Below are 27,097 nucleotides of genomic sequence, written 5' to 3'. Positions count from 1 at the left end.
CCCGCCCAGCCCGGACTGCGGACCAGAAAGTGGCGGCGACGCCCCGGAAGGAACCATTCGCGCCAGGGGGGTGTGGCGGCTGAGGACGGCTGTCGCCTTGGCGACCCCCACCCTCGGACCGCTTGCGTCGCGGCTGCAGTGCAGGGGCCGCGGGGACTGGCCCGGGCCGAACGGGGTAGAGCGCGGGGCCGGGCTCAGGGCTGCTGCCTCTCCAGGCCGGGCGTCGGGAGGCGCGGCCCGCGGGGCTCCGCCAGGTATGGGGCTGCGCGAGGCGGGGCTCAGCGCTCACCTCCGCGCGGCGGGGCGGGGCGGGGCCGGGGCCGGGCAGGGCCGCCCGTCCTCCCCGCCCCCATCCCTTCCTCTCCCGGCCCGGGATTTGCGACTTGGGAGCCCGCGCCCCGCGGCCTCGCCGCCTCACTTTCCTGGGAGCGGCAGCCACGGCGGCACCATGAGGAAGTCGTACTCAGGTGGGCGCCGCGCCCGGATTGGGGAGGGTTGTGTCCCGGGGCGAGCCCCTCTCACCTGAGCGGAGGCGGTCGCGGGTGGCCGAGTGGGTCCTCGAGGCGGGGACACCGCGGGGCTCCGGGCTCCCGGGGCAGATTTTGATGTGTGGGGCGTTCGCGCCGGCCAGTTGACGCAGCTCCACCCCGCATCGGGATCGCGGGGTCCTGGAGGCATTGAACCCCTCGACGGACTTGGCTTTCTCCTTTGCTCCAAGCCGCCGCTGCAAGGCAGCGGGGCCCGCGCGCTGGTCCGAGACCACAGGTGCCTGGGGGAGACCGGGTGCTCGAGACCTCCGACCCCTGCACGGTTGGGCCCCGATTCTGACCTTGGCCGAGGGTCCCCTGTATGTCGGCCACTACTCGCTCAGTTGTCTGGAGGGGCCACTGTGGGAGCCGCTGCCCTGGGCTGGCCGGCCTTCCTGTTTGCCCTCCTCCCCCCTTGCACCTTCTCTGGAATTGCTGACTTTACAGGCGCCGAGGGTGCAGGCGTTTTGTGGTCCACCCCCGCCCCCCCCCCCGCAACCTCCGCGGGGCGTAAGTGTGCGTGGGTGGGGGCTGGGTGGAGGATTTCCTTGGGGTCAGCCTCCAGGACTGGTGGTCCAGGTCACAGCATCCTTTCTTCCCGTGAACTCCTGTTATTCCTCTACCCAGTGGAGAACGGGAACTTCGCCAAATGGGACCATCCAGCTGCACCCCAGCTTGGCAACTCGGATTCACCTTTTAGGTATCAAGATGCTGTCAGGTGTGCTGGCATCCTAGGTCCACTAGCAGGCCTGACCTCACATAGGTGGAGGGGGCCTGACCAGTTCTTATCATGTGCACAGGATCCTTTGTAAACATTTCCCCCTTGGGTACTCTGAAGTTCCATTCTATGGATGGGTAAACTGAGGCCACGAGCCTTGAAGGGCAGGTTAAGGGTAATCCAGATCTCTGTTCTTTTTTAATTTTTTTATTTTATTTATTTATTTTTGGCTGCCTTGGGTCTTCGTTGCTGTGCTGGGGCTTTCTCTAGTTGTGGCCAGCGGGGGCTACTCTTTGCTGCACTGTGCAGGCTTCTCACTGCCATGGCCTCTCCCATTGTGGAGCACGGGCTCTAGGCGTGTGAGCCTCAGGAGTTGTGGCTCGCGGGCTCCAGAGCGGAGGTTCAGTAGTTGTGGCGCACGGGCTTAGCTGCTCCGCGGCATGTGGGATCTTCCCGGACCAGGGCTTGAACCCGTGTCCCCTGCACTGGCAGGCAGATTCTTAACCACTGTGCCACCAGGGAAGCCCTCTGTTCTTTTTTATTTCCCTTTTTTTCTTTGTGATTTTTTTCCCCAAAGGATCCAGGCAGGATCTTTTGTCTTCCTCAGTTGTCGAATTATAAACAGCATCTCTTCTTCTGCTAACCCTGCAAAATTTCTCCTCATGTTCCTCCCCTTAATCTATTTGGACATGAAGTTTTCTGCCAAGGACTCATGAATTAATTTTTCTTCATAAGAGGACACAGTCATGGTACTTAGTTGGAGCTGAAGAGGTCATTTGGGCCATTTGGGGGGTCATTTTTTGACCCTTCCTTTGGGTCATTTTTTTCCAGTCTCCTCCTGCTTTCCACATTCAGAAAGGAAAACAAGTAAAGAATAACTCGTCTCAAAGAGGGTTACTCAGAACTTCCCCCTAAAATGGCCTTCCGGGCCAGTGGCATAGAATTTCAACTTTCACCCCCTGTTGCAAACAGCATGGCCCTCAGACACCCTGCTCACAGCTCCGTCTCAGGAGCGTGGGAGCGTTGATGTAATGGTGGGGGAGGAGGGGGCTTCCAGGTGGCATACGCTGGGGTCTGGTGCTCAGCCTCCCTCCCCAACATGCTCCAAATACTTGAGATGGTTGTGGGCATCACTGCCCCACGCGGCCCTTTCCCTGGGTTCTGCAGCCCAGTGTGGCCCAGGGACCCCAGCTGGCTTTTGCCTTTGGCTCTCAAACTTTGCCTCCTGCTGGTCAGTCTAGACAGTGGGGGCCACCAGGGCCCGCCCCCCCCCCGCCCCCCCGCTCACTTGGCCTTTTCCTGGGGGGGACTTTGAGACCCTACTACACAGATGCCAGAGGGCCCCTGGGGCAGGCTCAATGTCTGTTCTCCTCCACGCCTGCCCCCTCCTGCCCTGGCAAATTAAAAAAAAAGAAAAAAAAAAAAAGAAGACAAAGGCTTTTGCAGTAGTTAGAAGTAGAGTTCATGGGTGGGTAGGAATCAGCTCTTGTAAAGGCAGCCTCCGTGGCTCCAGTGTTTACCTGAAGGGGCAGGGCCCTGGAGGATGGGCCTGGAAGGGCTTGGACCTCTTCCAGCTTGTTCTCCTCCTGGCGATGGTCCAAGGCGAGCTGGGTCACTCTGTTGCAGTTGTATGGGGTCGGGCTGGAGGGGGCCGGCCCAGGGGCGGGGTGGCCGCTTGGCCCCATTCTGAGGGGCTCCGGTTCTCTTAGTGCCCCCCGCCCCCACCGCCCGGTTCTGAGGAGAGGCATTTTGCAGAAGTCAGACTGACCCCTGTGTAGCATCAATGCCATGAAATTAAGGAAAGCAGCAAACTGAAAAATTCCCAGTGTCAAAAATTCAAGGACAGCCAACCGGGAGGGCTTTTATTTTTCACCTGGGTTGAGTGGGATGATTGCTTCTGGACCTATTTATGGGCTCCAAAATAAATCAAATATGTTCTCGGTAGAGCTGGCTTGAACACTCATGAGTCTCTGAAAAGCGGGGAATTTTCAAAATGTTTGAGGGGATCCCGAGTGCCTTAGGTATACATTCACTGGACACACATTATGTGTTAGGCCTGTGCAGCCAGGCCCTCAACGGTACAAAGATGATGGAAAGACGTGGTCCTTGCTTGCAGGGAAGCTGCATTCTCATTGGGGAGGCAGGATGCAGGGGGGCCCCCGGCTGGTTAACACCCCCCAACCCCCTCCCGAGCAGTACAGGTTCCAAATGCCCAGGTGGGAGGTTTCAGGGGGAGGCAAGATTGAACTGGGCCTTGAGGAGTGAGCAGCTCTGAGAAGGTGGAGAATAAAAAGGGCCCTTCTAGGTGGGGAGCAGAGCGAATGCCCAGTGGGGCTGCGGGATGCCAGGTGGGAGTGTGGGAGCTCTGCCTGGTAGCTCCAGTTCTGCTCCACGCTCTTCCTGGATCTACCTCACCTGATGCTCCAACGGGGCAGAGCTGCAAGCGGTGTGGCCCAGTGGTTCATAGCACGGGCTCCTGGAATTCAATCGTAGGCTGGCACCTCCTCGATGTGGGGCAAGGTGCTTGATCTCGGGTGTCTCCTTTGCCTCATTTGTTAAACAGGGACGGATGCCAACTGGTTGTAAAGATGAAATGAACTGTTGCATAAAAGGCTTGAAAATGCCTCTCCATCCATAACTTCCTGCTGTTGTCTTCACTGTCCTTATCAACAGCTGGAAGGACGTGTTACCGCCTTTGCCAGGATGCCTGGGGGCTGCCGGCACCCTCCCTGGGCCTTTGCTGGTCTGGAGGCCAGGAGGGTGGCCTCTCCCCCAGCCCCTTGGTGTCAGAGTGGGCTGCTCTCTGCACCCCTCCGGTGTCCTGAGCTTGGGGCTTCTGGTTGCGTACCAGCTCGCGTGGAGCCTGCCGTTCAGTGGCCCTGGCTCTCCTGGGAATTCTCAGTGGCACAGATGCTCATAGCCGAGGCCCCCGAGCCACGGAAGTGGGGAGTAAAATCAGACAAGTGTGCACCTGGGAATTATTCGGAGATGCTTGGTGGCTTTCGGGAGATCCCCGAAGAGGTACCTGGCCTACCAAAGGTTAAAAAGCTCTTGCACTAGCGACTCAGAGGCCTGGGCAAGGCGGGAGGCTGCACCCAGAGGAGGCGGATTAGAGAGATTAGCCAGCGAGAGGCCTTCCCCACGCCCGGCGCTCCGGGAGCTGAGTTCTGGGAAGGAGAGGAGAGCAGGTCCCCAGAGCGCTAGCCCCGGGTGAGGGCGAGGAGGGGAGTGTGCCAAGGCCGGTTCCTTCCCCTGCTCGCCCTGCGCCCCCTCCTGCTGGCCCGCCTCCCTCTCTTCATGCCCCAGCCTGCTTGCTCCAGTTCCTGCAGGGACCTGGGCGGAGACGAAGAGCCACCTGTGGCAGTCAGTCCATGGCCCCCTTGGACTCGTGCCCAGGATCATGGACCTCGAGATCCCCCAGTTCTGGGGGAGCTGGCAGAGCCTGAATCCTTCTCGGCCTGTTGCAGAGGAGGGAGGCCAGCTCCTGTCTGCCCGCCCCTCCGGCTCACCCCAGACCACAGTCGCCTGCCCGTCAGCCTATCCCCAGCCTGCCCAGAGGGGTTCTGAGAACTGAGTGCTACGCACCTGGCAACGTGCCTGAGTTTGAGACAGCCCACCTTCCTCCTGGAACCCCCCGGGTGACCAGTTCAAGCCAGGACAGGTGCAGAAGGGACACCGGCTCGCTGCTCAGGAGCAGCGGTCTGGAGTTTACGTCCAGGTGGAAGGGCGGGCTGGCCACGTGCCTGGAGCTCCCGTGTGGGTGTTAGCAGCAGAGGACATCTCCCCAGGGACCCCAAGAGCAGGAAAAAGGCACTTCCTATCCTCCACCCAGCTTTTTGGGCTGCCCTCCTCTGAGACTCATCCCACATGGATGGGACCTGGGAGTGGGACCTCGTTTCCGCACGCCCTGCTGTTTGTCCATGAGCGGCGTTGAGAGGCGTTGCGTGGGCTCTGAAGTTTGCTTAAGATGTACTTGATAAGAAGCGTTCAGCAAACAGCAGTGCAGGGCCCGGCCCTGGGACGACCAGTGAGTGCCAGTTCCTGGGCGGATCCAGCTGGTGGCCTTGGGGGGAGGGGGGCTGGAGAGAGAGACCCCAGGCCTGGGGGGTGTGCGCGGTTGGGTGGGGAGGGAGGTGACATGCTGAGCTCCTACACCCTTGTTGAAGCTATTACTTTGGGACACCCTGGCCCTAGGCATTGCTGGGGGATTTATGGGGGACTGGTGGGTGCTAGTGGCCGGGTGAAGCCCCCTGCGGACCTGTGTGGGCATGCAGTGCACAAGATCACAGCCCCCACTGTGCTCCAGGAGAGACCTCGGCCAGAGAGTCCCAGTGGCAGCTGCCAGAGGTTGCCTGGTCCAGAAGCACTAACCAAAGGAAGCCTGTCCTGGTGGGCACAGGGCCCTGGGGTCGGGGGTACTGCGGTCAGGCCTGGGACCATGGCGCACTGAGCTTCGATGGGAGAACTGAAGTGTCCCCGAGGCCACTGGGCTAGTTGTCCCTGCCCCTGCCTACAGTTGGGCCCAGAAGCTGCAGCAGCCAGGTTGAGCTGGGGGGTGCCCATCTCCCCAAGGTCCCTGGCCTGTTTTGAGTCTCCCTGTAGGTTCAGTCATTCATTCCAGAAGTGTCTGCCGGGTGCCCCTGAGTCCTTCCTGCATGCTGGTGGCTCTCAGCACTGCTCTGGAAGGGTGGCCTGGCCTCGGGTCTCCTGGGCTGAGTATGGCACTCTGCTCCCAGCCCAGTTTCTCTCTGTCTTATCTCCCTGTGCCCGCCCTGGGCCTGGGTCCCTTTGCAGCCCACGTGAAGGGGGGCATTGAGCCGCTGCCCACAGCGGGCGAAGCGGCTCCAGGCGTCCTGCTGTCAGCGGCCTCTTGGAAGCCTTGCAACAACTGAGCTTTGTTCCAGGCCTAATCTGACCTGGTTCTGCGAAGCGTGACTGCTGGCAGCCTGCAGGCCTCTGGGACGGGAAAAGGGACATCGGCGGGGAGAGTAAGATGATCCCGGGTCGCAGGGCGGCCCTTGGCCCAGGCTGCCTCTGGCAGGAATGAGAGTCACGGTCATCCTCTGAGCGATGCTGGCTTTGTGATGGGAAGAGGAACCCTGCATGGCCGCTCCGGCCTGCATGTGTGGACCCCAGCTTCCCAGGGGCCCCTCGAAGTGCTGGGTGGGGCAAGAAGGGCCAGATCACTCTCCCTGGGGAGTAGCGCCCTCCCTGGCCCAGGGTTTCAGAGGCAAGGCTGAGGGAGGAGTCTTCCTTTCCCCGTGAGGGATGGGGGGTCCTTACCCTCTTTCTGGCTCCTGGGGAGGGCTTGCTTCTCCCCGGACTCTTAAAGGGCATGCAGTGAAGACTTGGCTGTGGCTGGGCCCCCCTGGGCGCCCCAAGGCTGTACCTGGGAACTGGGGGCTGGCCACATCCACCCTAGATCTTCCTGAGAGCCGTGCCTGGGCCCCTTGTCCCAGCCGGGCCAGGCGTGTCGGGGCAGCAGTGGAGACTGTCTGCCCGGGCTGGGGATCACTCCCAGCGAGCGTGGTTACCAGGAAGACCTGGGAAGGGGCAAGCTGGCAGGCCGCCTTGGGCTTGTCCTGCAGATCAATCTGATCTGATCTGCATCCTGGGGCTTTCACAGCCCTCCCCTGGACTGTGCCTTCTGTTTCCACCAGGATCAGAACCCAGCGGGAGAATAATGCTTCTGTAACCCATGCCACTTGGAAGTGGGTTAAATCCAGCCCCTGCCATCTTCCAGCCTAAGGACTAGGCTAATCCACCTGGAGGGCTGTGGAGGGTGGTTTGCAAAACTCACTAATGAGCACGTGACTTTGACTCTAGCTACAGGGTGCAACGTGTGTGTTGAAGGACAGGTGGTGGGTTTTTGTGCAGAGGCGACCCGGTATAGACACCGTGGGGACACCAGGTGGTGGAATAACAGCCGAGCACACGCAGTGGCGGCGGCATGGGACTGGAGGGGAGGAGGTGGTGGATCTCTCGTCAATGTTAGGCGCCTGAGGTGTGGTCAACAGACCCTCAGCAACGGGGAGTGGGTCGTCCTGGTGGCAGCGCCTTCCTGGTAGCTGGGGATTGACACTCTAGCCGCCAAGCGTGTGCTTTAGTTTTTAAAGGAAGGCTTTCTTAAATACACCGTGTATCTCTTCTTTCTCTTTTGCCTTTATTTATTTGGTTGTTCACTTTGTTCATTACTCGTTACCAGTGTGAACAGGAAATTAAAAGGACAAATTCTCCAATCGCATCGGTCACAACATTGCTTTTTCTGTTCCCTTTAGTACTTGTTTCCACATGCACAGGACGCATCGTTTGATTTAACTATCAAAGGCGTATAAGTTTTTTTTTCACAGAGTTGCGTATTCTCTGTACAAATCGTTTTTTGTTTTTTTTTTTTTTGCGGTACGCGGGCCTCTCACTGTTGTGGCCTCTTCCGTTGCGGAGCACAGGCTCTGGACCGGGGCACGAACCCGCGTCCCCCGCATCGGCAGGCAGACTCTCAACCACTGCGCCACCGGGGAAGCCCTGTACAAATCGTTTTTAACTCTGCTCTTTTCACTTGAAATCAGATCTCACGCATGGATTCCCTGAGCACAGTTTGAACGGCTCTTCAGAGAGGATGCTCCCGAATTCACTTAGCCATCCTCTCGCCAGAGCTCTTAAACGTTCTGCTGACGTTGGCGCTCTTCCTTGGTGGTGTGCACCCGTGGCCCTGACGGAGGGTGCCTGCTGCGCTGAGCCGCAGATGTTGCAGTGGCTGTGCTTGTAGCTGTGAGACATGAGCTGGCTGGATACGTGTTCTTTTTTTTTTCCAACCAATGTTGTTTATTTATTTTTTTAGATGTTGGGGGTAGGAGTTTATTAATTAATTTATTTTTGCTGTGTTGCGTCTTCGTTTCTGTGCGAGGGCTTTCTCTAGTTGCGGCGAGCGGGGGCCACTCTTCATCGCGGTGCGCGGGCCTCTCACTATCGCGGCCTCTCTTATTGCGGAGCACAGGCTCCAGACGCGCAGGCTCAGTAGTTGTGGCTCACGGGCCTAGTTGCTCCGCAGCACGTGGGATCCTCCCAGACCAGAGCTCGAAACCGTGTCCCCTGCATTAGCAGGCAGATTCTCAACCACTGCGCCACCAGGGAAGCCCCCCCAAGTAAGTGTTCTTAACACAGCATTTTATTAAGAGGTTTAAGGAACAGAAAACGCCATTTGCCCTGATTATCAGCCTGCTTAGAGCCACTGAGAAGTCCCAGGGTTTACTTGTCCTTTAAAAGATCTGCCCATTGCCCACGGTCTGTGATTTCTCTCTCTGACTGGTGTGTAATGCCAGGGGCTCCCCCCACCCCGCCCTGCCTCTCCTTCTCTCCCTCTCTTCTTTGGCCCCTACTGAATGCTCATGTACCCTAGGAGGTGTCTCTTTGCTTCCTTGGGCCAGCCTGAATGTTCTAGTCTTGGCGATGGGCCACCTGCCCCCAGGTGACCAGCCACCTCTCCTGGAGATCATTTGTTCTGCTTCCGGGTTACCTGGGCAGTGGTTTCTTCTGGAATCTCCAGGCTCCCCAGGCCAGTCAACAGTGCTGCCTGTCGGGCCGACCCTCCAAGGCCGCTATTTCGTTTCTCTCACCTCCCCTCTTCCTTCCCAGGGCCTCTGCCCCTCAGTCCCTTATTGCACCTCTCTCTATGTATTAATATATCCTTGCATTATAATCTCACGACCGTCGACAGGTTGAGTGAAACACGTGTACCTCTTTGGCGACTTGGTGCCCATTAAACAGAAGGGCTTGAAGACTGATGCAGCCTTTCCCGTATTCTGGGGCGTCCCCTTGCGGCTCCCTTTGCTGTTGTCAGCTGTTTCTGATCGCTAACCATCCTGCACCTTATCCACGATTTCCCCCTTGGTCCATTGGCCTTACTTTGTCAGTCTGCTCGTCTTTCTCACCTGTGCAGTCTGTTCATGGCGTGTGAACCGGGGTCTAACCAGGAAACAGAAACCACTCCAGGATTTAGAACAAGGACTCAAATGTACAGATGATAGAAAAGCCAAATCAAGCATAAGGAGGCAGCCAGGGTTGGGTGGGGTTTATACAGCTCTTTGAAGGTACGAATGGGATTATTTGTTACGAGTGAGAAAAGAAGTAACAGCAAATTATAAATTTTAAACAGCGGGCAAATTTCATAAGCATCCCCAAATCCAGAAAAATAACAATGTTTTTTTATCAATCAACTACTTGTTCTATCTCCAAAGTAATTTTTTTTCCCTACATTTTTTTGGCTGCATACTCTTTGATCACTTCTTTATATGATGACTAATATCATTTTCTGTTGAATGAATAGAAAGTTAATTCATCTTCCTGGTTAATCAGAATTTAATTTTTGGTAGTTGGGATGCATGAAAACGTGTGGCTTAACTCAAGGGTTTGTGGTACTGCTGCTGGTTTTCACCCTACAAACACAAGAATTCTGGTAGATTCCATTTTATGTGATTCCCATCCAGAAAGAAATAGACAAGCCATTTGTAACTGTACGTGATGCATTATTGCATTTCTTTCTGACCAGAGATACTTTCTGTTTTGAGTCGACATTGAAGAGAATTGAATTCTCTGCTTACAACTTTATATCTGGTGATTGGAATCATTTCCCATAGACTAGCTTCTGGCTCCATACGTTTCAAATCTTGCTGTCCCCCACTGCCCACGTTTTTCCGGCACCAGGTACTGCAGGACACGTTCGTATCTTATCCCTTCAGATTCTGCACTGTAGACAGATTTGGGAAAGTACATGGAAGGAGTACTCCTGGCCTTGCACATTGGGGCGACGAGCCGTCACTTAACTCTGCATGGAAATAACTGTGAACTATGTAAATAAAACCCAACTACATTCAAGCTAAATGTCTTTCCAATTCAACTTTTCCTTAGCAGGAGCCCCCAAATGCCAACAATCCCTCCACTGGTACCTTACACAGGAGAAAGGGTGATGGCCAGGACTCAGAGAGGAAAGAGACAGCAATCTTAACTGGTGGGGGTTAAAATATCTTCTGTTTTGCCAGTTTTACAAAAACGCTATGGCCCTTCTCAGTGCCTTGAAACGGATGCACATGGGCCAAGGGCTCTGGTGCTTGAGGTTCCGTAGCTTCCCGGGGACAACCAGAGATGAGCCTGGGGGAGCCACTACCGCACCCCACCACCTGCGATCAGAGGATCAGAGAGAGGAAGGCGTGTTATCAGAATCCAGGGACCAGGGTCACCTGACGGGAGGCTGGACAAAGGTGGGCCTGCCTGGCGGGAGCTGCAGCTGCAGAATAGATAGAAACTACTGCTGGAGAAACCTTCCAAGGCAGAAAGCGGGGGAGAGATCTACCCTGGTTCTCCCTGGCTCCCACCTTCCAGTCTCATCCTGTAGGTTGAATCCAGCCGAAAGGCTACAGACCTGGGGACCTGGAGACCTCAGCCTGCAGAGGTCAGCTTTTCTGCCACTAAAGAGAGCCTGGGAAGGGTGAAGAATGTGGGGTACACTTATGCTTAAAATTATTCATTGTTTATCTGAAATTCAGATTTACCTGAGTGTTGTGTACTTTAGATGGCAATGTCTTTTATGGGAGTGGGACCCAGAGTCCAGACGTCCAACTGGTGAACCTTCAAGGGAAGGGCTCTGTGGGTCCTTGGTCAGCATTGATGTCATGTGATGGACTTGGCCGTCTGGTGATGCCGCTGCCTGCTGGGCAGAGCCCTCCACATGCAGGAGCTGCTGGCACTTCCCCGGCCTGAGAGTGGGATACCAGTGCTGGCTCCCCGCTGGCCTCAGGAGAAAGGGGAAGACTGTGGTCCTGGGGGCAGCCAGAGAGGCAGGAGGCTCCTGGCCGAGGTCCTGGTGACCCTATCCTTTCTGGAGGGACTCTCATGATTTTTAAGAAAAAATTGAGAATTGATTCCTTTCTGTAGATAAGCTCCTGTCATTACTGAAAATGGGTATTTGTGCACGAGTTTGCACAGCACCCCTTCCTGCAAAGCTCCCTTTTGAGAAAATGGTGACTTTCTGGCTGGGAAGGGCTGTCCAGCGCCACTCATTGCTGGCACAGGAGCAGAAGGGTGTGTGTGTGTGTGTGTGTGCGTGTGTGCGCGTGCGTGCACGTGTGTGCGCACGGGGCCGAGTCACCCTCCACTGGAGACCACCTGCTTCCTGTTCTGCCCCTGTCCTTGGGTTAAGATGTCTGGGCTGTGTGAGACCCCAGGAGGGTTGGGGACGGCCACCCTGATTATGGGTGGGGACAGTGACTGCGACCCCAGTAGGAGAGGATGATGGTGCGTGGGTTCCCCATCATTGACGTAATAATAATAATCCGCGAACTCCAGAGTCTAGTTAGATTCTCAGTGCCCGTTTAACCTTGTATTTTACAATACCAGGATCTATCATAAAGGAAGAAACAAAAGGTCTTCTCAGTAACTGTGTCCTTCTCTCTCTTATCCAGGCTCCCCAAATTATATGCACAGGGGGACACCCATGAGCTGGGCATCCAGGCTCCTAGACGCGGGGCCAGCCCAGGTCTGCCAGGCTCCTGTGTCTGGTGGGGCCCATCTGTGGTGAAGGGGCAGGGAGGACATGGGGCTGTTTACCTGGAGGTGGGCCCTGCCGTCAGGCTGCAGTGGTGGCTCCCCACCCCGAATGCTGGTTCTACCAGGAAATGCTCCCCAGGGCGTCCTAGGTCTCCGCCCCCTGCCCAGCATCATCCCCTTTCTCTCCAGGACCAAGGAGCCCCATCTCTTTGTCTGGCCATCTTCTTTCCTATTTGAAATGCTGCCTTTTCATTCTCAGTGGGACACCAGCCAGCAGTGACTCCCCACTCCCTTCTCCTGTCTTTTTTGCTTCATCTCATCTGAAGTGTGTTTTAATCTCGTGGCCTCCACGTGGGAAACCTGACTGGTGTTTGTCACTGGCCTGTAGGTCATGAATATTTGTGAAATGGCCTTTGCCCTGGCCTAAGTGAGCCCAGACACCAGTTGGGGAGTTTCTGGTGTGGCCAGGTGTGGGAGGGCACCGGGATTCTGAGTCCCCCCAAATCCTGACTGTTTTCTCTGGATCGCAGAAACTGCCCCCCCCACCCCCCATCTTCCTCTAATGTGCAGTCCATCCTGGAGGCTGGGAGGGTTTTCAGCTTCCCGTAGTTGGGAGGGAGTCAAATAGGGCTCCTGGTAGCCTTTCTTGGGGTAGCAGTATCCTGGCTATAACATGCAAGGTGCCTTGGTTATAACTTACATTTTGTCTAATGTATTAGCACAGGGCAGCCAAGCTTTGTTAATTTCCGATTGTAGATCCCTGGGTCCAGGCTGGTGTATGTGGCTGGCGTATAATAATAATTTATATTAGTATGTAATATATAATATGCTAATAGTGATAATATCTACTGAGTGTTCATTCTGTGCCAGGCACTGTGCTACGTGCCTACCATGTGTGACCTCGTTTAGTCTTAGTCACCTGTGAGTAATCCCCATCTCTGTCCCCATTCTGCAGATGGGGAAGCTGAGGCTTGGAAAGGGGAGGTTGTTTCCTGGGGCCTGCAGGGAGCGCCTGGCAAGGTCTGGATTCGAACCCTGTTCATCTGACTGCAGGCTTTCCTGCCTCCTTGGCCTCTGAGAAGTCAAATAATTTGGTCTGGGATGTCGCCAGAGAGCTGAACTTCAAATCATCTCCTCTCTTTCCGAGTATGTTTTATTTAAAAATCACATAAAAGTAACTCAGTTCTCCACTGGAAGGACCGAGCCTTTAGATGTCTTGGAGGCTTTTCTGGCTACCTCTTCGCTGGTCTCCGACACAGGCCTCAGTAGTTAGGTCCAAGGAACTGAATTGCAGCTGCTCTCGTTCTGGGGTTTCTCCCAGGGCTGCGGTGGAGGCGGCCCTGGGCGGGACGCTGGTTGGAGTGCGGGAAGCCCGGGCGGCTGCTTCCCGTTCTTTATTAAGGGAGCAGACTTGGCGTCTTCTCTGTGCCAGGGGCTGCCTGGCACGAGCTGCACGTTTTGGGAAATCTGAAAAATAAACAGTGTAAATAAAACATAACTCGACCGGAGAAATCTGAGACACATGCTGTTTTCCTCATCACCGTGTCTCCACCCCGACCGTGGCTTTGGTTCTTAGGGATCAGATGCCTGGGGTTGGGGTTTAACCGCAACAGACCCTCTTCATTTTTATCTTTGTCCAGAAGCCAGAGGCGGGGGCGAGGGTGGGCACCCAGCTGGCCTTGGGGGGATGCGCGGCCGGAAGTGACTGGATCCCCAGGAATGTGTGGCCGATCCTTCTCCATTCCTTGCCACGCTGTTTCCATACTGGGGACTCACTGGATTTATGGGCTCAGCTGTCGCTCGCTAGTGCCACTTTCAGCCCAGACAGCCGACCCCTAAGTAGCTCGTGGTGCGCACGTGTGGCGTCGGGGGACAGATGTTAAGGGTTCTCGTGTATCGCTGTATGCAGTGCAGATCCCCGTTAGGCGTGTGCAGGGAGGTCACAGCCATGGTGGAAGTGAGGCTGGAGCTGGGGCCGGGGACACCCACACTCACTCCTCTACCCTCTCAACAGCCCTGGGACCTGTGCCTGTCCCCACCTCCCTCTCCTCCCCAGCCCTGGGCAGCCCCACCAGAGCCACTCTGGACCTGCCCTCTCCTGGTCTTAAGGGGCGGTCAGTTCTGGGAGCTGGACGCTGGGCCCTCCTGCCCCCCGCAGATCTGAGGCTGTGGTCCATCCAGCCTGTCTCTCTGGCAGGACCAGCCTGGAATCACCATTCTGGTTGGACTTTTGAGGAAGGATGGGGCTTTCATCACTCAGCAGGGGGCAGACTTCTCATCAGTGTCAAGTGGGCGCTGGGGAAGGATGCTCCCATCTCTGCCGTGTGAGGCCACTGATGGTCAGGGTTCGTCAGAGCAACAGATTCAGCAGGGGAGAGAGAGGGAGAGAGTTATCATGAGGAATTGGCTCATGAAATTATGGAGGCTGAGGAATCCGCCATCTACTGTCTGCAAGCTGAACACCCAGGGAAGCCGTTGGTGGATTCAGTCCAAGTATGAGGACTGAGAGCCAGGGGAGTTGGTGCTCAGTCCTGGGGCAGAAGATGGGTGCCCCAGCTCACGTGGTCAGGCGGAGAATTCTCCCTTCCTCTGCCTTTTGTACTGTTCAGGCCCTCCAGGGACTAGAAGATGCCCATCCACATTGGGGAGGTGACCTGCTTTACCCAGCCCCCCAATCAAACGTTCATCTGATCCAGAAACACCCTCACAGACAGGGCCAGATGTAGTGTTTAGCCAAATATCTGGGCACCCCATGATCCAGTTAAATTGATACGTGCAGTCCACCATCACGATCCCCGTCGTGGCTGGGGTGGGGCTGGGGGCTTTGTAGGAGACTCGATGGCTTCAGGGCTTCTGAACTCGACGGCTTCAGGGCTTCCCTCATCTGTGAAATGGGGGTGGTGGCACCTGCCTCATGGGATGGTCATGTTGAGTGAGTGGGAGAACGGATGTAAAGCCCGTGGTTGTCGTGGAGCCTTGGCATTGGAAGTGGCTGTGAGAGCCCCGTGTCCACCTGGCCCTCCTTCAAGGGTCAGCTTGCTACCCCCCTTCCTGGCCCCCCGTTTCCTCGAAGCCTCGCCAGTCACCCTGGGACCCGGTGTTCACCCCCCCATCAGAACCGCATGTCACATGCATCTCTTGCAGTGTTGTTTACATGGTGGGTGAGTTCAGCTAAAACTGGGGCTGTCTTGGCGTCCTCCCCAGCCCGGAAAGAGGCCAGGGCCTAGTGGCAGGTATCTGTCAGTACCGGGCCCTGAAGGATAGACCTCTCCCGTCTTGTCAGCTGTTGATGCAGACGTGGACAGTGCGTGTGTCCCGGGGGAGCTGGACAGGAAGACCAGGTCTGCAGGCTGCCCTGCTCAGGGCTCTGGAACCTTTTGAAACATAGCTGACTGCATTCACTCCTGGTTGGTCATAGTTTAAGAGTGGGTTTGTGGAATGAATGAATGAATGAATAATCTGTCTGGAGGACTGCAGGGGAGGAGCTAGCACAACTGACCCCAGCGTTCTGGGTGCATGTTGGATGACGGAGGCTGCAGGCGGGTCCAACCTGGGCCCCTCTGGCTCTGCAGGCTCTTCTCCACTGTGTCTTGCTGTCCATGGGGAAGGCCTCCGCTGGGCCAATGTGGGTGTCCCTGCCGTCCTCTGTAGGACGGCCTGGTCATCCAGGCAGCAGACCCTAGAGCACCGTGACCTGGCAGTGATAGGACGGCCGCCTGCCACTCCCTCTTAGAAACCTTTTGAGTCTGGCCGGCTTAGCACCTCAGCAAATCTGCTCGAGTTGGGACTTGCCTGCCCTGAGCCTCCCCAAGCATTGAATGCTGGGCCGAGGGGTGTGTGTGGAGAGGCACGAGGCCGCGTTAATCTGGGGCTCCCTCCTGGTGGGCGGGGGAGAGAACGGCTTGTCCTCCATGTTCCCCAGTCCAGCCCGGCTTCCTCCATGTTACAGACCCCGGGACAGGGAAACCCCAATTCCCAACAAGGTGGATGCAGGTTATACGGGGGCTGGCCCGTGCCTGACCTGTGCCAGCACCTCTCCATCCCGCAGACAGTCCCGGCAGCCCAGCACGCATCAGCCGAGCCCAGGTTTTGGAGTTTGAGGGACTTGTCTTTATCCTGGGCTCAGCTCCTCATAGCTGTGTGGCTTCAGACAAGTGACTCAACCCCACTGAGACTTGGCTGTCTTATCTGCAAAATGGAGTACTGAGGGTTATGTTAGGTGGGGGAATGTGTGTAAAGGCTTTGACCCAGTACCTGGCACGCATCCGGACGGCGGTGGCTGCCGGGGCCAGGTGTTACCTGGGAGGACTGGGGCCTCTGGCCCCACAGGGGATGGGTTTCTGGTTCTGGAGCCCCTGGCAGGAGCAGAGGTGAGAATACGCCCAGTGGCCTCAGGTGACCTTTGCCCTCTGCCCTGTCTTTAGGAGTCACGCGGACCTCCGGCGGCCGTCTCCGGAAGCTTGGCGACCCGACTGGCCCGGGTAAGTGGCTAGGTCAGCCTTGGCCCCCTTGGTTTGTCTGGGGCAGGAGTTAACTGCTCCCATGCTCCGAAGAGACTCTCCCAACCATGGCCTGGCCTGGGTGGGCAGAGTGGGGAGGGGCTGTGGAGCTCCGCCTGTCAACCTTGGTGCTTCGGGGGCGGGGTCCGTGCAGCTTTTCCCCACCGGGCGGGCGGCTCCGGCCTCCCAGATCCCGGCATGGCCAGCATGAGAGCCTGCTTTGTGTCTTTGTTGTCACGTCCAGCGGCCAGGCCCAGGGGTTGTGCCTGATCCGTGGTCTCGTGTCAGAGGACATTGGGGCCCAGAGGTGAAGGGACTCGCCTCCCCTAGGAGGTGGGAGAAGTGTGTTGAGGACCTGCTGGGTGTCAGACCCCAGGCTGGACGGGCAGAGGGGCATAATGGCGATGTAGCAGCTGTTCTACAGGAGGGGATGTGCCCACCCGGAGCCCACGCCCCACCTTCTAGACCAACCCTGTCCAGTAGAACTTTCTGTGTCAGTGAAGTGTTCCCTGTCTGCATCGTCCAGTACGTTAGCCACTGTCCACACGTGACCATTGAGCACCTGAAGTATACATTGTCTATGTTATTTCTTCATTCATTTGCATAGAATTAACTAACTTATGATTCCCACTTAATATCTACTTGTGGCTAGTGGTTATGAAATTAGACAATCCGAGCCCATGCTGGCTCTCTGGGACCCCAGAGTTCTGAACCCGAATGCCCCTGGGGCAGCCCAACCTCTCTCCAAGTGTGTCCTCCAGAGGCAACCTCCGCCAGTGGGCTGGGCACCCTCAGGCCCGTGTGGTGGCTGATGGCGGCTCTTTGCTGGGAGTGGTGGGGTGGGGGGCACGTGATGTGCAGGCTGGACGTCCACATGAGTGTGTAGGAGGCCCTTGCGGTACAGGACGGGCCGGGTGTGGGAAGGGAAGGGTGACGCCGGCTGGAGGCCTTGGGGTGGTGAGTGATTCACGTCCATGGTTAAGCGGGAGCTCCGCCCCCTGCAGACACGTTGGGCGGCTAACCACTGGGCTGCCCGGCTGCTGCTCTGTTCCTGGAAGCCTTTCTCGGAGCCCCTAGCCTCTGCCGCTGTTTGCCTCTCCATGTCCCTCCCTTTCAGCCGATGGGCTGCGTCTCCAGGCCCCTCGGCTTGATGGGCTGGGGGAGATGCCTGCGCTCCAGGAATGAGGTCTCAGGAGGCCGGCGCCCGGGGCTGCAAGAACACAGCCTCCCTCTGGGCATTACTTCCCTGTGCTCAGAGAGGCCAGTTCTGTGCCATCAGCACTTGGCAGCCATGATCATGGCTCTGCTTGGAAGCCTAAGGCATAATTTGCCCAAGCTCAAAGCTGTGATCTGGGTTTCGCATGGGACCGCCTGCTGACACACGAAACTCACTCTCTGGGGGCCTCTGCGGGCTCCGGCCCAGACACCCCTCCTCCTCTTCCTGCCTCCCTTTTCCAACCCCTGCCTCCCTGCGGCCAAGACCTTGGTCCAGGCAGGCTTCTTTCCTGGACCCCCAGTCCCTCTGACCTCACAGAATGCCCCCATTCGGAGCTGTCGTCCCCTCCCCTCCTCCCAGCGACACCTCTGTCCCTTGTCTGGACCCTGCACCCCGTCTCCTCCCCAGAAGGCCAAGGGCCCTCGTCGTGGTGTTTCCTCCGTTATTTCAGATTTTCACGAGGCTGGGTTTGGGACTGGGCCAGAGATGGCCGTTTCCGCCGTAAGCCACAGTCCGTCAGCTCAGACTACACCCACGGTCACCCTTTGACCAGCTCACTCTGGCCTTTTTTTTTTTTCCCCCCAGAAATAGAATTGTTAGACATATAAAAATAGGTGAAGAATATAGTAAGATACCTGTACACCCACCATCCCGCTTAAGAAATAAGGTGTTACAGGTGCAGCCCAAGAGCCTGGGTGACCCTGTTCCGGCCGAGGTGAGCAGCCGTCTGAATTTAGAACTGCTCGCTGCTGGGTGTGTCTGTACCGCGTGCTGTGTGTCTGCAGACGACACGCCGTCTGCTCCTGACCCCAGCAGCATCGCATCATGTGTCCGAGGGGAGTCAGCTGCTGCCCTTTGCTTTTTCACGAGACGGGACGACTGAGATGTATCCACGCAGCTCCGTGTATCTTAGTTCATTTGCTCTGACCTTGGGCAGGCGGGGATTCCTCTGTGCAGGGGGGCAGAGTTTTCGCCCCCTCGGCCTGTTGCTGGAGGCCCATGGAAGCTTTCCTCTCTTACAGACACTGCTGGACCCACTGTCATGGGTCCGGGGCCTGTGTGTGTTCCCCTGGGCAGACTGCCTGGGCTCTGGGACGCTTGCCCCGGGCCCTCCCAAGTGGCCTTCCTCTTTGCTCACCCACCCTCACCCCCTTTCCGTGCTATGAGCAGCCACCCCGGGCGCTGCTGGCCGACCTTTTCCCTGGTTCCCACGGCACCCATGGCATTTTCCCTGCATCTGCTTCCTCACCTCCTTGCTGCCCTGCCCAGCCCAGCCCGTCTGTCCCCTGGCTGGGATCCCTGGGGCCTTCTCCTTCTGCCCGGACATCTGGTGTGTGGCCGGGTCCTGCTTTACATCCTTCAAGTACCTCTGGGGGGTGGTGGCCAGGGCCCCAGCCCCACCCTCATCCCTTGAGTGGTGGGTTCAACAGTGCCGAACCGCACCCCTGCCACCAATTCATATTTGCTCAGAACCTCAGAAAGTGACCTTAGCTGGGCATAGGGCTTTTACAGGTTAGTTGAAGGCCTGGAGATGAGGTCATACTGGGTTAGGGTGGCCCTAAATTCGGTGGCTGGGGTCCTTATAAGAAGAGAGACACAGAGGAGGCCACGTGAGGGCAGAGGCAGAGATGGGAGTTTTGCAGCCACATGCCACGGGCTGCCTGGGGCCGCCAGAAGCCAGAGAGGCAAGGAGGGGTTTTCCCCAGAGCCTCTGGAGGGACCACGGTCCTGCTGACACCTTGATTTTGGACTTCTGCCTCTAGAACTGTGAGAAAATCGATTTCTTGTTATTTTAAGCCCCCCTGTTTGTGGTGATTTGTTACAGTAGCCGCAGGAAGCTAGGGCCCCTTCCCTCTGTGATCGACACCCCACCCACACAAGGAGCTCCCTAGTACGGTGTCTGGGCTGTGTCCCTGCCCTTACGGGGGGTGCCCAACGTGAGGCCCTGGCGGGTGTCCCCGTGTCCCCCTTCCCCACCCCCGCCTCGGGTCCCGGCTCACACACCCCTTCCTTAGGGAGGGGCCCTGCTTCAGGCCCGGCTAGGCCCCACCCCAGTGTGCTGTCACTCAGCTGTATTCATTGCCGTCCCCCGGGGACAGTAGGCGCCGGAGGAGGGGTAGGGCCCCTCCAGCTCGTTGCCCACCCTTTCTCCAGGGCAGCACAGAAGAGCCGCTCGCTCTGTCACTGAGGGAGGGAAGGGAGTGTCCTTTGTGGAGGAGCTGGTCCAGGAAGAGGCCGCCAGAGTTTTGGCCGCTGTGCACCTGACACCCGGGCCCCCGCAGGCATCCCCAGCTGTTACTCCCCCCTCCCACTGGCACCCCCGCCTCCTCCACTTCTCTCACGTTTCAGCCTCGCCATCCACCCAGGCACTCAAGTGACAAGTCTCAGTGTCGTCCTTGACCTCTGCCCCACCCCAGCCCCCCCAGGTCAATAGGTGGCCAAGGTCTTGTCGACTCACCATCCCCCTAGGTGGCCCTTGGACGGGCCACCCGTGATCTTGGCCGTGTCTCAGTCAGGCCTCTGTGTCTCCCCTCACCCCCCACCCCCTTTCTCCCCAACAGAGGCTCCTCCTCCCTGTCCAGTTGGTGTTTGGGGGGCTTTACTCAGTCCCGCCTGTGCGCCTGGGCCTGGGTGATAGCCTCCACCCACGGGATTCTTTAAAACAGACCTGGTTGTCCTCTGACCAAAAGAACCCTTGCTTCCCTTCTCCTCATGGGATAAACGGTAAACCCAGCGTGAGGCTTCCCTCCCCTGTCTAGCCTCTCGCCCCTGCTCTCCCCTCCCTGCTCGGAGGGGTCACAGCTCTGGAAGCCATTCTCTTTCCAGGGTGATTTGACCCAGCCTGTCAATCCCGTTAGCAGGTGGGTGGCGGGGATTCCTCTATCCTCCCCACCCCGTGCTCTTATGGCACACGGCAGGCAGCCAGTAAACATTGTTGAATTGAACTTGATAGGAGAAGCTGGGGGGGATTGGCCAAAAAAACAAGTTTAAAATAAAAATACCAGCCTTCTTTTGCCTTGGTTGACAAGGAGACTTTCTCTTTGCCTTCTGGGGAAGAAATTTATGGAGAATTCCATGTCTCCGGGGAGGACGAGGAGAAGAGGCAGCCAGTAGGCACAGTGGCTATTTACATTTAAATTATTTATTTAATACAAATTAAAAACGCAGTTCCTCCATAGCAGTGGCCCCACGGTAGGCTCTCAGCAGCCACACATGGCTGCCATATTGAACGCGGCAGGTCCACGGCATTTACATCAACGCAGAAAGTTCTGCTGGGCAGGACTGGTCTGGATTAGCCTACACACTGGATCTTCAGATTCATTGTTCATCCAGAGAGCCTTTACTGGGTGCCGCTGAGCAGACAGAGTGTTGGGATCCCAGTAGGAAGTGAAAGACACCAGCTCTCCGGGGAGTTTTCGTGTATTCTGGAGAGTTTAAACACAGGGGCCTTGGGGCAGACTCTGTCAAGGACCCTGGTCTCCACGGCCCTGGACCCTCCTTGCTCTGTACGGGCAGCTGGGGGCCTTTAGGAATAAAGCGGCAGCCCCCAGCTCCGGCAGGGCTGCAGCCAAGGATTGATGGCTGAGCATGAGGGCCGTTAGTGGTGGAATTTGGCCCTGTCTGGGCCGCCTCTCTCCATTGTCTAGATTTCCTTCCACACTGACCTGGAAGAACTCCCAGAGCAACAGGCCGGCCCAGGCTGTTTGCACCAGTAAACCCTGCAGCAGTCCCCAGGGTACAGAGTAGCTGGATCGTATTTATTTAGGAACAGCCGAAACTTGAGGCGCAATAAAAAGTGGAGAGAAGATTCCGGAGAGGAATGCAGCAGGCCCCGGGCCCGGAATTCGTCTTGCTCTGGAAGGCTGCTGGCGGCCAGACTGGGGCCGGCCCTGGAGGGTCTCGGCCGGCTGCCCGCCTTGCTGGCAGGTACAGTAGCAGTGACTGCAGGAGGGTCAGTGGGAGGGGGTCTGGGGGATGGAGCTTCTTTATTTTTAACTCAGGGAAGCAAACTGTGTGGTTGAGTCTGGGGATGAGAAGGAAATGAACGGAAAAGTCTTTTTTTTTAAGTGAGAGGTGGGCATCCCCTATAGCTTGGAGCTAATTATGGAGGATTCGCAAGTATCTGAATGAGGGGAGGGGGAGGGGAGAGGTGGCAGAGATTCTGAGCTCAGAGCCTCAGAAAGTGTCCTTTCAGCCGAATGCCTCTTCCCCCCGCCTCCTCACAGGCCCCTCCCCAGAATGTACCCCAGGAACAAGGCTGTGCCCCTCTTGTCAACCCCTTCCTGAGGCCCCTGCTGCCTGTGTCAGATTCACCTGGAGCGCTTGCCCCCTTTCCGCATGGCTGGGCCGGCTCAGGCCTCCTGGCTTGTGATGGGAGTTCAGGGGTCACTGGGATTGCCTCTTCTGGGTCCCGTCCCAGCCAGGCGCTGGGACGCGCACACGAACTTCGTGGAAAGGGGCATAGCAGTGTCTTTAAAGATAGAACAGGCCTCACTCTTCCTCCTTACCCTGCACTGGGCTCCTCGCTGGTGATGGTGACATCAAAAAGAAGGTGGCTGGGAGTATGCAGATCACAGGTACAGGTCTGTGGGGGTCAAGGGTAGAGATACTGCCTTTAGAACTGTCTGGAAGGGGCTGCTGGGCAACAGTACCCATCCCAGGACGTGGGCAGGTTCCGGTGGCTGGGAGCTGCGGCTTGCTGGCTGGCACGAGCAGAGTTCCCAGAACTGTGGCCCGGGGAGCGGGTCCTGCCTCCCCAGGGCATAAGGCGTTGGTCAATGTGGGGATGTGCTGAGTTCAAAAGCCAGCGCCCTCACTGGGGCTGCTCACGGGTTTACTATGCTAATATGCTTGTTGAAATCAAAGACCAGGACAAAGTCTTTCATAACCACAGAGCCCTGTCTTGTTCTGCTAGAAGGAGAAGCCACGTGGGGAGCCCTGACCTTCTGACCAGTTGCCCCCTGAGTGGCCGGTGCTGAGGCCAGGACTCAGTGAGCAGTGGGGGTCGGCCGCCCCCTTCTCCCACTGCCTGGCCTCACCCCACCTCTGGGCCTGGCCTCTTCGCGGCTCATGACTAACACGGCCCCATCGGAGCCAATCGGTGCTGCCAGGTTTTCGGTTTCAAATTATCCCCCGCTTGGGCCAGAATGTTTGGAGTTTTAGGCATGGTTGGGGGAAGGACGCTGAGCCAGACTATGCCGGAGAAAAACCGAGGGTCAAGCTGTGCCAGCCGCAGCAACAAAACGCACAGCGTGTGCAGCCGGCACCTGAAGCAGGCGGTCAGGCTGGCTGAGGCCACGGCTGGGCTCCTCGTCCTGGTCCAGCCGCCCCCCAGCTGGCCCGGTCTGCCGCTCCGCGGGGCCTTCCTGGGCCTGCTCACCGCAGCGGGAATTGGTGTCGAAGAGTGCCCTGTGGCATTAAAGGGGTTTCTTTTTTCATACGTTTTCTGTAGTTGCTAAATCTAATACAATGAACGTATAGTACGTTTATAATCAGAGAAAAACAATAAGGAATATGTTTTTCAAAATCAGAAAGGAGATTAAACAAACAAATCAAAAAACCCCCAAGATTCCCATTGTTTCCCATTGTTCTAACTTAACTGTTGGTGGTTGGCTTAATGTAACGTGTTAGAATGAAATATAATCACCCGAAAACATCGTTCAGGGAGCCCTGGCTCTTAAGTCTGTCTGTGGTGTCTGTTTGAGTGTCCTGTGGCTGATGTAACAAATTACCACAAACTTGGGGGCTTAAGTCAACAGAAATTTATTCTCTCACAGTTCTGGGGGCCGGAAGTCTGAAATCCAAGTCTCGGCAGGGCCGGGCTCCTGGGGAGCTCTAGGGGAGAAGCTGTTCCCTGCCTGCTCCAGCTTCTGCGGGCTGCCAGGCTTCCTGGGCTTGTGGCCGCATCACTCCACTCTTCAAGGCCAGCCTCTTCACATCTCTCTCTGATCCGTCTGTACATCCCCTTCTCTCTCTCTGTGTCAGATCTCCCTCTGCCCCCCTCTATGTGAGTACACGTGACGGCATTTAGGACCCTCCCACCCCCCTGATTCAGGATAATCTCCCATCTCAAGATCCTTCACTTAATCCCACCTGCAATGACTTTTTCTCCAAATAAGGCCCCGTTTACAGGATCCAGGGATTAGGGTGTGAGATCTTTGGGGCCACTGTTCAGCCTACCACAGTGCCCACCTTCCGTCACTGTGCAGGCAGCCACCTTTGGAGCTGTCCTGCAGAGTCTGCTGGGGGTGGGGTGTTGCTATTTGGTGTCTCCCAGAAGGTGTCACCCCCCAACCCCCAAGAAGATGCCCTTGCTACCTAGGAGACTGCATTTGGGGTCCTGCCCTGGGCAGGAGGGGACGGGGACTTTGTGACATCCAGCAGAGAAGCGTGCATGGCCCCCTTGTGTTGACATGTGGCTCATGTGGCCCTGTAGGGCAGGATTGTAAACTCAGAGGTCACCTGGAGGAGGGGCTGGCAGATAAGGAAAATGAGTGACGGGGCCTTGGGGACCACAGCAATCCAGAAAACGCGGTTTCATCTAAAGAGAGCAGCAGTCTTCAAGGCGGCCCCTTGGGCCAGGCAGGAAGGCTCATTCCGTGTGGCTATATGCCCTCCCTTTTCCGAGAGATGAGGAAAATCTGGAGTTCTCGGTGAACCTGCCCGTTTGCAACATTGGCACGAATACACATTTTCTTTAGACAGGGTCAGTTAGGCATACAAAACCTGCTTCTGTGTCTTGGGTAGAGGGCTGCCAGTCTGAACCCTTGCGGTGAATGAAGCTTAAAGGGCAGAGGGGGTGCCCCCCAGCCCTCGCTCTGACCACGTGCTGTCCCCCTCCACCCCCGAGTTGCCAGCTGAGCAGTCCCGGGACCCCAGATGAATAGCAGGGAGCAGTGCTGAGCCCCCAGCCCGGCCAGGCCCCGCCCGTGTCCTCTCCCAGAGAGGCGCTGAGTCTGGGGAAATCAGTGGCGAGGAGCTGCGCTCCCTCCCAGGGGACAGCTGGAGACTCACTGACTCATGAGTGAGTGGTAGGACTCTTCCAGGAAGTCTCCATCCCGCGCTCCCCTCTCGGCTGGGGTGGGACGGCCAGCTGCCTCTGTCTCCGCAGACGGACGGGACACCCGGGCGTCTGCAGGGGTGACTTCTCCGGGCTCAACCCCGGCAGGTGTTCCTGAACCTTCCCTGGGCCCCTGCCTGGGGCGCGACTGCCCCTCCTTCCGGCCGGGTCAGAGTGGGAGTGAAGGGCCGGCAGAGGTGGAGGGAAGGGAAGGCGGGCAGGCAGGAGCCAGGATTTTCAAACGCTCCAACCAAAGGAAATCGCAGCATCGCGGGCCGGGGGAAATGAAAGACTCTGGAAGTCTCCAGGAATTTGATTCTGTGAGCTGGTTTCCAAGAGGCTAAGTTAAGCTTCTCCAAGTGGATATTAAAAAGGAGCAGCGAGACGAGCCCGGGCGGAGGGGCTGGAGGGGGTGGAGAGAAGGCACCGGAAGCCGCCGCACGCTGCACCTCTGGAGCCACCGCACAAAGCCCCGCCGGCCGGTCCTCGGCCCGGAGGACCCTGGGGACCGCAGGAGCCTTTCAAGGCCCACGTCCGGCCCTTGCTCCCGCCTCTTCTTTTATTTCTCTCCTTCGCTGCCTTTCCCCTCCCGATTCCAAGAGACAATGCTACTTCAGTTTGGAGCACAAACATATGATCAGCACATGGAAATGTGGTAACTTGGATGCATTCGTGATTGCAACAGATTGAAGAAATTAGACCAGACAAAGAGTGTTTTTGGAGGAGGAGGAGAGGAGGCAGAAAGAGGGAGGGCGACGGGGTGAGAAAGGGGAGGACGCCTCTGGAAAGGGGGACGCCGGGACTCCCGCCTGCTGCTAAATATATCCGTAGTGATGGAGAGAGACCGGATCACAGGTAGGCAAGTGGCCCTCCTCCCCCGGCTGCCCCTTCCCCTTAACTCACAACTTTCTTTATGCTTCGGGAAATAAGCACCCAAGGGTCACTTTGACTCATTTTTGTGGACATATTCCTTTTCCTCTTGACTGCTCTGAGGTCCTGGGACGTAATGTTCCAAAAGTGAAGCTTCGCTAAGTCGGGCTTTTATTTAAACTCGGCTCTCCGTCCCCTCACTATTTCTCTTTCATTTCCCAATGTGCCACTTTTGCATCTTAAGACGGCCGTGAATGCTGAGACTGTGGGCGCCGAAGTCTGGGAAAGGGTGGGGGGACCTGCTTCTGGCGCTGGGGTCCGGGGTGGCGGCACCGGGATGCCGATTGTGGTTTGTCCACTGTGTGGTTGGTTTGTTCGCTGCCAGCCAAAGTCCGTCTTCAAGGCCGCCTTGGTCTCCTCCCTGAAATAGCATTTCGGTGCCTTCCCGGGAGTTGATTACAGGGCCGGGAGCTCCCGGTGCCCAAACAAGATGTGCAAATGCGTGTGTGTGCGCGCGCGTGCGTGCGCGTATGCACACGTACAGCGCAGAGAGCTTATCGTATTCTGCCGGAAGCTTGGGGGAGTTGACCAAGGTGACTCCCGCTTGGAGGTGCTGGTGTCATTCGGGTCCTGTACTCACCTGGGCGCCGTGGACAGAGAGGGGGTAGCAATGATCATGCACGCGGTTGGATGGGATTGATTTAGGACGGAAAGATCGGAGCTGTGGGCTCTGCTCAGATTCTGGGGCAGAATCACTGATCAGAACATCAGAATGTCACGTTGGGGCAAGGAGTGAGGGCAGATGGCTGGTCCTCGGGCTGGAGGGACCTTGCAGGTCCCTGGATCTGCCCCCGCACCCTGTGTGGGACCGAGGCCAAGTGGGTCACTTTGGAGCGGGCTCAGACCCATCGGGGCAAGAACCAAGCAGTGGAGAGAAAAGAGGCCGCCCCTCCTAAGTCACCCCGGTTAGAAGCCCCTCTTTCTCGGGCTCGGTGTCCTGTGTCAGCATCTGATATCATCGCGAATAATTCCCATTCATTATGGGGCCTGCTGCTTACGGCACACCCCTCAAGCCAGGTGCTGGGGTACACTGTGCAGGCCTGAGACGTCCTGGGGCATCAGCCTCTGGGCTTCAGGTGCTCCAAGATGACCCCTGGGTCAAAGTGAGGATAAGAATGTCGCTCCCCAAGTGCCACTGGCTTGGTCTGTTGTTTGCCACTGTATGTGTTGCAGGGGGGGCTCCCCAAGAGGCCAGAGGGAAGGAAGGCGCATGTCAGTGCCTCCTCTGAAGATAGCCCCTTGCCTGCTGCTCCAGGGGCTGATCAGATCCCAGTGCGATGTCAGGGCCGATGGGGCAGCCACAGGCAGGGGAGCTGCCGGCGGGGTGCGTGTGTGCGCGCGCACGCCTGTGCTGCAGGGCACACAAATGGGCACCGCGACTGACCACAGGAGGTGGGGCAGCCATGGAGACTGGCGGAAGGCACGGCTGGTGGAACCGCATGTCACGTGTGTTTGAGCTCAGTGACGCGGACCAGCTGGGGTGGATGGGGCGCTAGCCAGGGTGCCTTGCTCTCTGGCTGGCAAGGGCTGCAGGCTGTGGGACCAGGGAGGATGGTTACTCCATTGGCCTGGCTGCCAGGGGCCTCAGGCCCAGCCTTCATTTAACAG

General features: G+C 57.3%; 1 protein-coding gene across 2 annotated transcripts in view; it reads left to right on the top strand.

Annotated features, from left to right (window-relative positions):
- Window positions 1-310: 310 nt before the first annotated feature.
- The window catches only part of SEPTIN9 (septin 9), a 166,055-nt gene continuing 139,268 nt past the window's right edge, over window positions 311-27,097 (top strand). Inside the window, exons 1-2 of one of the 2 annotated variants that reach the window (XM_029212348.1) lie at window positions 311-467; window positions 16,209-16,265. In XM_029212348.1, coding sequence (XP_029068181.1) covers window positions 449-467; window positions 16,209-16,265 — 76 coding nt within the window. In that variant the 5' untranslated portion in view covers window positions 311-448. Of the gene's footprint in view, window positions 468-16,208; window positions 16,266-24,593; window positions 25,415-27,097 lie in introns of those variants that run through there. The other variant, XM_029212350.1, reaches the window with a different exon arrangement.

The sequence above is a fragment of the Monodon monoceros genome, unplaced genomic scaffold (assembly GCF_005190385.1).
Source record: "Monodon monoceros isolate NGI ecotype Baffin Bay Population unplaced genomic scaffold, NGI_Narwhal_1 Super_Scaffold_9, whole genome shotgun sequence".
NCBI classification, from domain to species: Eukaryota; Metazoa; Chordata; class Mammalia; order Artiodactyla; family Monodontidae; genus Monodon; species Monodon monoceros.
This window is presented reverse-complemented; position numbering and strand designations above follow the sequence as displayed.